This window comes from Lepisosteus platostomus, chromosome 13 (genome assembly GCF_059453375.1).
Source record: "Lepisosteus platostomus isolate fLepPlt1 chromosome 13, fLepPlt1.hap1, whole genome shotgun sequence".
Taxonomy (NCBI): domain Eukaryota; kingdom Metazoa; phylum Chordata; class Actinopteri; order Semionotiformes; family Lepisosteidae; genus Lepisosteus; species Lepisosteus platostomus.
The window spans coordinates 25,041,992-25,055,935 of record NC_142623.1 but is presented as its reverse complement, the minus strand read 5'-3'; the positions used below and the strand labels follow the sequence as shown (position 1 = coordinate 25,055,935).

Sequence of the window (13,944 nt, the reverse complement as noted above, 5' to 3'; positions counted from 1 at the left end):
CTGTTCATGTTTCTTTGTCGTTAGCCAGCATTCAGTTCCATATAGGGCCACTGGTCTGACCACTGAGCCATAGACTTTGGATTTTAGGCGTTAAAGGGATCTTCTTGTCGCATAGTACTCCAGTGGCCTGCCGCCATTTCATCCAAGCGGTGCTGACGCACGTCTTAGGGTCTTGGAGGGTAGTGCAGTCGGAGTTGACACATGAGCCTAGGTACTTGAACTGTGTCACTTTGTTCAGTTGGACCCCACCAGCTGCGATTGTGCCATCGGTTTGATCCAGGTACTCCGTCTTCTTGATGTTCAATTTCATCCCGAATCGCGTTTCACTTGCTATCATAACATCGTTGGCATACAATAGCGTCCATGTATGCTTAGTTTGGATATCTTTGGTCTTTTAACTGCAAGGTGGAAGCTGTATTCAGTGTTGAAGAGCGGGACTCTCCAGTGCGTTGACTCAAGGAGCATCGGAGTGCTTTGACGCACAGTAAGACTTTGATCTCTGCACTTCCTTTAAGAATCATTTTTTGCTGTGAAACCTACAGTTCGTCATCAGCTCTGCCCTGTCTGACGAACGCATTTTTAAAAATTATATCACGTTTTAACTGTGAATTATGAAGCCTTGATTTTGATTATTTTTGTTGCTCTTCTATAGTAGTATAGTATTGTAGTTAATTAAACTTGATTACTTTGTGATAGGATAGCCATACAGGCTTTTATTATTTTCCTTAAACTGCCTTAGATTCAGTAAATCTCTCATAAATAACCTTGTAATAGATTATAAAGGGGGTGACCCTGAGATCTTTTTGCATGACAGATAGCAGGCCCTGCACTGAGGCCCAGCAGCTTGCTGCATTCTGTCTGAGATGTTAATGTGTACAGTATTGATAAAAAATAAGTTATTATATGGCAATTCATTTAAAACTGTAGGGTTAAAGCCCCTCAGGCTTGAATGGGGTTTTTATAACTTATCCAGCCAAAGAGTCTGGAGTAACCTACAAAGATCATCGGGTGAAAAACTATGCAGAAGAAGCTGCTGTGGCATGACTTTGGAGTTTCTCTGAATATCAGCACAAGGAGCTGCAACATACTGTTAGTCAGTGTGAGAGTCAGAACGTGAAGTAGGAACCTCATTGTAAGAAGCCCTTTGTCTTAACCTTTGGACCAATAAGACCTTTATCTCCTTTAGCACTGGAAGAAACTTTGAATATGTCCTGTTAAGAGAATGGTCAGCTCAGTGAACTCATTAAGAGTTCAGTTAAGAAGAACACCTGATCCATGATCCCTGGATTTAGAGCCTCTCCAGAACAGAGTGTAGAATGTGCCCTCCAGTATACTCCAAATCCAGACTGTGCCTCCTCACTCTTGGCTGCAGGTCCCAATTCTGTTTTCCGTAATCTGAACTGAGATAAATATTGGAATGTGATTAGGCAGACTGAGGAGAAATATCCCCTATCAGATACTTAAAGAACCGGTAGTTCCAAAATGTTATTTTTGAGCTACTGGTAAATCCTTGTATATCACTAGGAATAACAACACCCAGAAATTTAGCTTATTGCAATGTTCGTTAAGTGTTTTAGACACGATAATTTAGATTTAACCTGCTTGACTGAAGGCTACCTTCCTGGCCAAAGGATGAGGAGGCTGGGACCCGCAAAGTGAAGAGTGACCAAGGGGCAGCTGCAGTGAAGGAGGGATGCAAAAGACATATGCAAGGGAGAGAAGAGGATTACATACAGTACAGTATTTATAATGTTTCGGTTAGGAAATTATGTCATGATTGGTTACAAAATACTGACAACTGAGGTTGCTGAATTTAGCAGTTGTCATTCCTCCTAAACCTTCGTTATAAGCTCCATTTATACACAAATTTATCCAAAATGTGTTATTCCTCATGGCATAGTAGACTATTAACATAAAGTGCAATTTAAGGAACTTCCAAATATTTTCCCTTTAGACATCATTAAAACCAATAGATATATCAATAGTTAACAATAAGTGATAATGAGGTAAAAATATAATTGTATTTTGTTTACGCAAAACATTTTGTTTTGTGATTTCACAAAAAATAACTAAAAATAAACTATTTCCTTTAAAGCAAAAAAACAGCTCAAGGCTTCAATTTATTTTGAAAATGATGTGCATTAAATATTAAACAGAATTAACCTCATGCAGTTAACGTACCTTAGATTTGTAATATATACATAATTTATTTATTGATCCACATACCTTTGGATAAACACATTTGTAAACAGTCATTAGATCAGAGAACCAACATTAATGTGATCAATAGTCATAAGACTTGTTGCCAGGTGATTTTTCCTCTTTGCCAGGCACTGGAATTGTATTGAAAATTCCAAGGAGGTTTGCAAGTAATCATGAAGCCACCCCCATGGACTTCTTAAGAGTGAGTAATAATTTTCTAGCTGGTCATATCAGATGAGGTTGTGATTAGGACAATGGTGTACCTGAAGTGAAAGTTCCTTTGGCTCCTCTATTTTTTGGTGATCAACAGGTTATTTTGCTGAAAGAAAAACAACAGAAATGCATAGAACGAGGTATAGAAGAGCTCTTAAAATGAATAAAGTACGGGAAATGAATAAAGTAAATTTAATAATGCTGATAACATTCTAACAGATGCTTGGCCTGCAATGCAGAGACCAGATCTCATGCTTCTCGTGTACATGAACCTGCGTCAGTTAATCTGGCTGGGTGCTCAAGACTTATATCACTAAAGGCATCCATAATGTGATCATAATGGGTTTGGTTCAGTTTGAAATTTTACTTTGAATTGCATTAAGACAACTCACCAGGTCATTGTTTAGCATAAGTAAACAAGAATCATGTCCAGTTCCTGTATTTTTCAAAGGGACAGAAATCTTTGAATTGTTTTCGTCAGGAAAGATGATGGAAGCCTGTGCCATCCTCCTCAAACATGGAAGAATCTATTAACTTGACTGGGGATTCCTAATAATTTTCCTAATAATTTTCAATACTCAATTTTAATACAGAGTGTCAAAGAACAAAACATTTTGCAATGAAAACAGAACCATGTTTTATGACCCCAGATTAACCTCACTGAATATCTGCTCTAAGATGCTTCTCACTGGACTCTTTGCCAGGTCTCTGGCTCATTAGAAACATATTCTTTGCTCTATGGCAACTTGGGAAGGACAAAGGACGTGTCTTATTCAACTTTAATTGATGTTGTTGCCAAGCAGTTCTCCATTAACCATTAAGCTGGCATTTTTAAAGGGATTCCCATTGTTTTATTTTATTATTTTTCTACTCAGAGGATGATGAAAGGCAGATTCTTGCTTTTAACATTTTCTGATTTGACTTGTTTTTGTACTTTATGTTTCAAGAACACACACCTGGAAGTCCTAAGAGGGAGAAATTGGCAGCTGGGCAGGGTTCGATATGAAAATATTCTTTCCTCATGTTCTGTGGGAATGGCTGCATCAGTAGTCAAAGTGAGAACATAAAAAGGGTTACAAATGAGAGGAGGCCAGTTGGCCCATTTGGTAGTTACTAGATCATTGATCCAAGGAATTTATCCAACTATTTCTTAAAATAAGACAGGGTATCAGATTCAACAGCATGGCTTCATACTTATTCATAGTCCCATAACCCTTTCCATAAAGAACTGCCCCTGTTCTTTATATGCACTTCCATATAGTTTCCACTTCTGTCCTCTGGTTCTTGTTTTTAGTGTCCATCTTGAAGATGAACTGTCTGGACTAACTTTGGTGATGAGACAGAGCATTTTGAATACTTGTATCAGGTTACTTTGTAATCTCTGTTCAGGAATGAAAAGGTTCAGTATATATTATATAAATTTAACATCCCTTGTAATTTCTAGTTTAGTCCTTGTAATAGTTTCCATTACCGTGCCTGTAACCCAAGTCAGACTTATTTTTCTGCAATTTTTTGTATTCAGATTTCTCATCTATCTATCTCATTATCTTCATGACCAGTTTTGAGACAAGTTGCATCAGAAGAAATTCTCGTTTTCTTGAGTACAATTGGTGAGTTATCATGTGGGTCTGGGGATTTATCCACCTTGAGTACCTTTAGTACCCACACAATTTCTGCCTTATATTCTGTTTATACTATTTAATGAAGAACTTTATCCTTCCAGTAGCTGAGGCATATGTTGATTCCTCATCATTTCTTCATAATTTCTTCAAATCTGCATTCCAGAAATAGTAAACCTTTGTTTTAGACTCAACATGTCTAGTCACTAAAATACTTTTAGCATACCATATTACTATATGGTCACAGTTCCTGAATGCTTCTCTTAGTTTTGTTTGCCTCACTCTATCTTGATTGTTTGAAAAGACAAAATCTATACAAGAACTTCCTTGTATACGTGCTCCAACAAATTGCGTAAGAAAGTAGTCATTATCCATATCTGTCATTTTGCAGACATTTCTACTGTTTTGTTCCTGTCTATGTGGGGAATGTTGAAGTCTCCAAAAAGCTGCTTTTTCTTTGTACCTAAATTCTTCATTTGATTATACAGTGGTGTTGAATTATGCTCAACGCTGGATTTGGTAGTCTTTAGTATACTTCTATAACTATATCTTTGGAATATTTTAAAATGATGACTCATATAGATTCAGAGACTCTCAATTAATTTGACTTTAGTTCCTGAACCTAAATATTTATTTCTTCCCTATTCCTTTTGTAATTTAAAATTTCTGGCTTTGTGCAACTTCCAATTACAAATCCTATTCAACCTTTTACAAGCAGAAACTAAAAGATAAAAACTGAAATAATTTACGGCGATTAATAACTCTGCTGGAGCAAAAAACGGAAGACACAGTGGTCCCCCAGGATAGGGTTGGAAACCATGACTTATGGCAGCAGCCTTGTTTTCCTTGGAGGCATCCCATTCCACTACTGACTAAGCCCACCCTTGCTTAACTTCTGAGATACAGTATGAGAGCATCACACATTGAAAACAAATACAGCCAGTTTCGGTGCTAAAGTGTGCATTGGGCCTTTGGGCAATCACATAGGAAAAAGGTCTCACTTCACAATGTTTAAATCTCCATTATGGGATAATATTTTGAAGGATTGGAAATATGTATTTTGAATTCTCAAATGCATAGACAAAGTTGACCCCGGACACTTCTGAATGGACACTGAAACATGCCTCATGTTGCCGCAAGAAAAATAACCTGAGGAGGCACAACTAGGGGACACAAGTGGAAATGACATGGGGGTGCATTTAAAACCGAGAAAAGGGGGTATTCTGTATGCATTGTGGGAGTATGAACCAAACTGCCATGTTGTTGTTGTTAAAGCTGATAGCCTGATGTTTTTTTTTTAAATGACTGAATTAAGCTTAAGCTTAAGCTTCTAACTCCCAGACAGGTTACATGGACCAAAAAGCCTACCCTTGTTTCTAAACTTTCTAATGTACTTATTTTGACCAAAAGGAAGAGTGCCACCTACCTGTAGCAGTGGAAACTGCATGCTCCTGATCCTGAGTGCCTGAGTGACACATAGGGAGTATGAGTTTCACCATTTGCTGACACACCGCAGTGAAATTATATTGATTGCTAGGTCTTTGGTAGTATTCCTTAAGAGTGAAATCTGATCATCTGTTTTGGTTGGGGGCAACACAGTCATACAGTGGTTAGCATTGCTGCCTATCACTAGTGCCCTGGGTTCAGTTCCAGGCCTACTGTAGGTCTCCTTGTGTTTGCGTGGGTTTCCTCTGGGTGCTGCAGTTTCATTCCAGAGGCCAAAAACATACTGGAAGGTTAATTGGCTCCTGAAAAAATTGGTCCTGGTCTGAGTGTGTCTGTCTGCCCTGTGAAACACTGCCGTCCCGTCCAGGGTGTACCCTGCCCTTGTGCCTGTCGCTGTGGCATGGCCCTGATTTGGAAGAAGCGCTTACAAAATGGATGGATGTTTTGGTTGGTATTTCCTCCAGATGTGATTAAACGTAGAGATAGTAATGCAACTACATTCACTATTAGGGGAACAGTGTTAGGGCACCATTACCAACAATAACAAAGCTGGTGTGTCTTAAATAGCAGGTTTAATGTTAAATCAAGGTCTCAGTGAGTGACACAGCATGGGGTGCAGAAATGTGTTACAACACGCTCGAGTAACAGAGTAAATCAGTTGGTCCAAGAAAAAGAAAATGTTTTGTGTTTGTATTTTTTGTTGTGGAGTGTCAGATAGTGATGGTGGGGTTCATAGGTTGCAGGGCAGACGAAATGTCTGTAGGGTGTTTTAAGGAGGTTCTAAATGGTAATTGGAGGTGTAGTCTTTGTGTTTACAGATATCTGGTTCCATTACAGGGCAACCCAAAATGTGAGAGAGCAACAGGAAAGCATTTACACGGAAAACTGTTCCTTGGTTTAATGGTAAATGAGGAGGACTCTAAGGAGTGGTTACTATAGTTTATGACAGTATTCTGAAGGTCTAGTGTATTTATGCCCAGTAAAGACATGTTAAACGCACAGCAAATCACAACACTACTGTGGTGAAACCATAGTAGAAGTGGTTTATAAGGGTGAGGCCAGTATGAGTTGGTAAGTGTCATTCACGTCCTGGGCTCTGTCCCTCATCTCAGCATGTACATCAGTCGCTTCTCATCTATGAAAGGTGTTACAAGCATCAATTAGACCTGAATGCTGTGGCATATGTAGTGTCATATGGGGGAGATTATTAGATGCAAAATGGATTTTAGAGGAGATTGCAACTGTGCAAATGCTTGGGAGAGATATCTGTGCTTTTTTATTTAACACAGCAAGAATATCATTTTAGTTGAATAGATCAGGCTTCCTAATATTCTAAATATTCTGTTTTTTTATACATTGTCAAGAGACTGCATGACCATATCTAATCTAGATATTATTGTAAAATACTTGGTAATGGATCTTCAACTAATGGAACAAGTATGAAATGTATACAGGTTTTGTATTTTCAATATGTATATCCTGTATATGCAATACATGATGCAGTTGTAATTGGTACATACAGTTTTAACATTTTTAAATGGACTGTATTAAATTACCTTTTAGTGTGGTTTCAACTGTTGTTTCTGTGTTTATATTGAATCACATGTTCCTGGGTTTACAGATTCCTGGTTAAAACCTAGTATTAGTATTAATTTTTAAAATATGAATCTTCTTCGTATGGATTCATTTGTTAACAGGATATTTTTGGCATTATAGTTTTAAAGCCTGAATCTTAGTGATAACAGGCTCTCTACTTAATATTCTATAGACGTAGAGTCTCCGCGTGCCTTAAATTCTGACCAACTTTCTAAAAATAGCCTACTCTTGACGTCACTCGGCCAATCAGGGATTAGCCAGGCGGGCGAGGGTTAGCGAGGCCATTTCGTCTCTGAACCTTCCTTTGGTATCCAATGGAAATTCTTCTGTTGGGATGGTTTCCAGGTGAAATCTTGTCGAACGAACCAACTAAAATTCTTGAATGCGAAGGTGGGCGTGGTATAAACTGAAGGAAAATAATAGGTGACGTTATTCGTTGGTTTTGGGAGGCGGGATAAAATGCTCTTGACAGGTAGGAAGTGACCAATTCCCAAGCCGTATAGTGAGGATTTAGAAGCGATTTACCAATAATAAACAACTATATGTTGTCTGTCATGTTTGAATAAACCAATGGAGATGAGCGAGGGCGGGATTTTGTAGAGGCCGGAGTTCCGTCAGCCTTAAACCGAGGATTAAGGGGGGGGGATGTTGATTTGGGGTTTTTCTAATCGGTTTTGGGTTCGGTAAACCGGTTCGAAACCTGGATCGGGAAAAGAAAGGGGCGGGATAGGTTCAGTGAAGCAGGTACTCGCGGAGGCCTTTGAAGAGAAGTTTCAAAGCTTTAAATACCGGGGAAGAGCCGGGGGGGCCTCGGCGGGGGCTTTGAGGAGGGATAGACGGGGAAAGGGGGACCCGAACCAGGAGGACCGGACCGGACTCGACCCAGGAAAGAACCAGGCTTGAGAAAATAGGGAGAAAACAAACTCACGACCCTTTCGGTGGGTGGATTGTTGTTTTTTAAATAAAAAACGGAGAGAGGGAATCCCAAGACAACCGAACCGAACCTGGCCTGGAGGTCCGTGGATTGTAACACCGAGGTGAAACATTGCCCAGCCGGCCCGGAGAAATGGGTAACGCTCCCACAGCCAAGAAGGGCAGCGAGATGGAGAGCGGTGAGTGTTTTGTTTTTCATAATACGTCCGCCGGTGCTAGTTTTATTCGAATACATTATTATTGTGATCTTGCATTGAAATGCAGTTTCTGAGTGTCCTGGATCTCTGGTGAAGAATACTAAAATCCAGCTGATTGAGGGGATTTACGAAGTGTGTTTTTCTGCTTGTATCTAAAGTCATTGTTGTGCTTTCCCTGAGGGGAAATGGCTTTGGATTTTGGACCACAGGAAGGGACACGGGTCCTCTAGGCACATGAAGCAGATAGTGACAGATAGAAATGAAAATGTAGTTAACACACCAATAATAGTCTGATTATTTTAGTATTAAATATATGCTTAAGTGGTCTTTATGAGCAGATAGACGATGCACTTGAGTCTGAACTCGACCAGCTGTCATCCGGAGTGCAGTCCAGCGTGTCAGTGTGTCAAGGAGCCCAGATGCCCTCACTCCCCACTGTGGGCACCAGTGGGGTCTGCAGGACGGCCCCCAACCCAGCTACACAGACACACGACAACATGCCAGCTCCAGGAGGCGTTACTTACAGTATATGAGAAATTGAATTTAAAAGAAATGTCAAGGCGCACTGATGTCTTTAAACCTAACCCTGCCCCGGTTCTACCAACAGGTTTGGCGGATGAATTAGCAGTCGCTAAAATCACGGCCCGGACAAAAATAAATTCTGAAACCGCAACGCCTTGAAACGTTTACAGTGGTATACCATGATTTAAAAGATAAATTACGAGTAGCTTTTTAAACCGTTATAGACACCAGTGCAGGAAATGAATATTTTGTAACCACACACATTTCACACTTCACACACTTACCATGGTGTACTTGTATAAGGAAAAACAGATGTGTCCAGGTTAACAATTCAGTAGGAAGTAGTGTTTGAAAATAGTTTTGGCGAATGACTGGAAGTGCTGTTCAAAGCACATAAAATCGTACAAGCATGCCTGTAAGTAACATCTTTCTGAAAGTGCAAAGTTAAGTTTGTAGAAATAATTTGATGTGTGATGAAGTAAAAAAAGTCAAATCAAAGAAAGAATGTAATTTATTGCAATTTAAAACCCAATTTATCCTCTTGTATGCTTTGCACACAAAACTAACAAAACGGTTTCCCCTCTTATAAAGTACAGTTAAAAGCAGTGTTATCTCCTTATGGCCTGATCTCTGAGCACCACTAGGTCTGATCAGTAATGGAATGAAAGACAGTTGCTGCTGTAAGTGATGTTGGTAGACCAGTAGGTGGTGCTTTTCCCTCTGGTCCAGATTTTTGGGGTTTGTTATGATGGAAACTCCCTCTTTGTGGAGTGTGCATGTTTCCCCCCACAAAAGACTTTTTGCCTAGGAAAAATTGAATCCATGTGTTTGTGTCCATCGGGCTGTCCATGTGTTAATGTGCTAGTGTGTCTGTGCCCTGTGATGGACTGTATCCCATCCAATATGTTCTCCTGCTTTGTGCTGGAAATTGGGGTCTTTCTGATAATATATGGAATTGTTTTAAAACGGGAACAGGAGTTGTCTTTACCTTAAGGGTTGTGGGAGTATGGGAGTACATTGAAGACAATATGTTGCCTGCTTTCTAGTAATGAGTGGATTAGATTCTTGCATCAATTAGTTACTAACTACCAGATGGGCTGAAGGACTTCCTTTTGTTTGTTACCGTTCTTATAAATAGCAAGTACTGTATTATCAGGACATACTGTAGAGGCAGAGACGCTAGGAAGTTGAAAGTCTAGGTGTGATACTGTGAAGGAATTAATTGGAGTGCAGAAAAAAGATGAGCACTGTTGGGCTGAAAGCCCTGTTCTTGTTTTTAGCTTTTTTAAATTATGATAAGGTAATTACTCAGGATTATCACCTTAAGAATAAATCATAAATCAGTTGCCGTCCTTAAGAGCCACCATATTGTGACCCTGCACAACATAGAAGAGTAAAATTTGAGTTATTTAGCCACAAAGCCTCACTTTGCTCATGGCTAGATTTCAGTGTAAAGGAGAGGTGTTTGTAACTGCTGGGATCCCTGAAAATGTTGGGGTGTTTCTCCAGCAGCCTTGTGTGATGTTGTGTAGAGAGGCAGCAGCCTTGGATGTATGCCCTCATGTTGAACTTTGGCTTAATACATGTTGATATATTTCTAAAAGAAATACTTCTAATTTAGTGACTTCTAATTTAAACTTCCAAATTTAAACTCTCGTCAAGATGAGAACAAAAATTCCAGATGTGATGCTTCACTAGATTCAGCCATATCATGGGGGTGTAAGTCACATCACATCACATCTAACAGTGTTAGTGACTAATGTCGTAAAGGCAATATTTTTGACTTAACAATGATACCTTTTAGGTTGATTCATTTCAGATTGATTCACAAATTAGATGGAAAATCCCACTTTGGGGTTCTCTGTCAAAGTTCTGTGCAGCTGTAAAAATATATTTTCATACTTTCCTGAATTCATGAATTTACTAGACATCTCAACTACTGCTGCTGGGACAGATGAAATGTCCGCAGAGCACCCCCAGGTGGTATGCCAGATGACCCTGGAAATTTGTTGTGTGCACTGAAAAGTTGGGACGGATTTTCATATTTCCTCTTTTAATAAAATTAGTTTGTGTCAAATACGCAGCCTGCGATACGCAGTACAGCGCACGGCAATACTAGAGTGGACACAAGATCTACTATGTAATTATCTACCATTGTATAGGAATGCGTGCTACGAACGTAAGTGTCCAATTGTACTTAAAAAAAGTTATCTCCAGCAAATAGGAAGGTAGGACAATGTACGTGATTTTGGAACAATGCCAATCTTGTGAGCACAGGAAAGCATAGAAATGGGTACTACGAACATTAGTGACCAATTGTATTTAAGAAAAGTTATCTTCAGCAAATAGGGAGGTATGAGAATGTGCATGGTTTTTTAACGCTGCCAATCTTGTAAGCACAGGAAAGTGTGATAGGTAACAGAAAAAAAATTAAGGACTGTTCTAGGTTAATTTGAGAAAAATACACTGAGCATCTGTGTATTTCGGTATGTATGTGTGTGTTTCGGTCCCATGCGCATGAAATAAAAACTTCTTTAACTTCTGAGACGGACTCCTGAAAAATGCAAGCTTGCAGATTGCTAAAGCAGGTAAGCCCAACACTATTGGTGAAGAACTTTGTTTACCCTTGGCAAAAGAGTTGACACGTATAATGTGTGGAGAAAAGGCTGCTAAACAGCTCGACCTGCTGCCCCTTTCAGTCACTTGTAGAATTATTGATATGGCAGATGATGTCAAAAGTACGCTGATAGAGCGCGTTAAGATGAGCAGATGCTTTTCACTGCATTTAGATGAGTCTGTAGATGTCGTTGATTTGGCCAAGTTGCTTGTTTACGTTAGATACGAGTTTGAGGGCACGTCCCATGACGACATTCAGTTCTGTAAGCCACTACCAACAGGAACTACAGGAGAGCACATATTTCTGCTTCTGAATGAATTTATTGAAGAGAATGCCATCGACTGGATAAAACGCGTCGGAGTTTGTACAGAAGGTGCTAGAGCGATGACAAGACGACACAGCGGTGTAGTTGCACGAATTAGAGAGGTTGCTCCAAATATGAAGTGGACGCAGTGGAGGCCTTGGCAGTCAAGAAAATGCTGTTAGACTCTGCTGTCAAAGTTGTGAATTGTATCAAGGCTCCACCAATGAATTCACGTCTGTTCAGTGTGCTTTGTAATGTGGCTGGTAAAATTAGCCTACCTGGCTGATTATATTCTCACGTTTGAATGAGCTGAATATGGAACTGCAGGGGCTCTCTTTAACAATTTTTGACGTGTCTGACAAGATCACCGCTCTGAAGAAAAAGCTGCAGCTTTTTGGCACTTGATGCTACTGTTTGAGATGAGATTACAGTGCATCTCTTGTCTTTGGAAGAACAGTTCTCAGAGTATTTTCCAGTTGAGGCCTCACCAGAGAATGGATCAGGACGCCCTTTATTGTTGATGTTGCAGGAATACCCAAGGATCTGACCTGTGCTGAACAAGAGAAGTTGCTCGAGTTATCATCTGATGCGACTTTGATATCAGAATTGAAATGAAGGTCACTGTTGGATTTCTGGATCCAGAGACAGAGTGAATACCCAGCTCTCTCATTAAAGGCTGTGTGGTTTTTTTATGCCTTTTGCTACTACCTACCTTTGTGAGAAAGGCTTCTCTGCTCTCACTGCAATCAAGACAAAGTACTGAAACAAAACGGATGCTGAGCCAGATCTGCATTTGAAGCTCACTGCCCTCGTCCCTGACATTGCAAGGCTTTGCTCGACTAAACGGGCACATCCCTCTCACTGAAATGGTAGGTTCTCAGTGCTATTTTTATTATATGTGTATGTGAGTGTGTGCGTGTACGCACGCTCATGTTGGTCATTGAGATTTTCTGGGGTTCCTAGGAGAAGATAACTTGTAGGTGGTACTTGGATGCTTTGGTTTGATCAGGGGTGGTACTTGGTTTAAAAAGTTTGAGAACCACTGATATAGGTAATCAGAGCTTTCAGAACTAATGCTGTTGGAGAAGGAGGCAGTCAGTATTTGTACTTATATACATAAGTATATGTACTCATGTCTCCAACTGCAAAACTCTGTTTTAGAACCAGACACTACAGCACAAAAGAAGGACAACTTTACTGTTTTAGCATCTTCACACTTTGTTCTTGTGTGTCAGTAAGCAATGCTAGGACTTTGTTCTGTCTGTATTTTCCAGTCCTTAAGGTCATGTGTTTAGATACTAAGATGCATCTAAGGCACCCAGGTTTGTAGAGACATTGTCAAAGGTCTCTTAAGTTAATTCTGGTTCGATTAGGTTGTGTGTTATTAGCAGAAGAGTGCTGAGTGCCATTGAGGAAGCATAAAACTGTTTTTAGCCATTGTTGACTTTTGCTTTATCTCATTTGTGAATCACTGTGTGGAGCTACAGACAGATAACAAGAAGCATTGTTCCAACAAAACCTAAAGTTATCTTGACGGTCTTGTTGTGTGAATGAAACAGGTATGCTGCTGTGTCTGCCAGAGGAGCTGACTTTGATAAATTTTGGGGTAAATGTGCAGGCTGTACTATACCCCATGAATCTAGAGCGCTGGAAGTGTAAATTCTGTTTGGCATTTCTAAGGTATACCTGTAGTTCAACCATCCATCCATTTATTTTCTAACTGCTTATTCTAATTCAGCGTTGCTAGGGAGCCAAAGCCAATCCCAGCAAGCAAGGCGCGCAGGGTAGGGTACACCCTGGATGGGACACCAGCCCATAATACAATACACACAGAGACAAACGCGCGCACACACAGTCATACCTAGAGCCAATTTTCCCAGAAGCCAGAAGGCAGCAATGCTTGTAGTAAATTCTATAATTAAAGGTACCATCTTGCAGTTTTTTGAAGGATTGTTCGCAGCGATTCTTTTTTTTTATCCTTAAAATGTCATGTGTAATATTCTGAAAAGTGTGACTTATGACTTTCTCTGCTCGAACGTGATCTGACAGAAATGTACTCAATTTTATTCAACTGTAACATTCCTCAAAATAAGACAACCTGCCTGAAGTACCCAGCACCCGGTGTTAGTTTATAAGCTTGTACTGCTTGTAAAGGCAATAATGGATCTACCTGCTGTGCAGTAGGAGTCTTTACTTGTCAGCCTGTTTCTTGTTAGGAACAACACTCCACTCTCCTTTGTTTTCTGGGAGAGAGAGAGTGCCTCACTGCATAGGGGAGTGAAAGCTTTCAAACAC

General features: G+C 39.9%; 1 protein-coding gene across 1 annotated transcript in view; it reads left to right on the top strand.

Annotated features, from left to right (window-relative positions):
* Positions 1–7,484: 7,484 nt before the first annotated feature.
* LOC148650233 (cAMP-dependent protein kinase catalytic subunit alpha) overlaps positions 7,485–13,944 on the top strand; it is an 88,131-nt gene continuing 81,671 nt past the window's right edge. Inside the window, exon 1 of the mRNA XM_088603814.1 lies at positions 7,485–8,188. Within this exon, the coding sequence (XP_088459940.1) occupies positions 8,143–8,188 (46 nt within the window). The 5' untranslated portion in view covers positions 7,485–8,142. The remainder of the gene's footprint in view (positions 8,189–13,944) is intronic.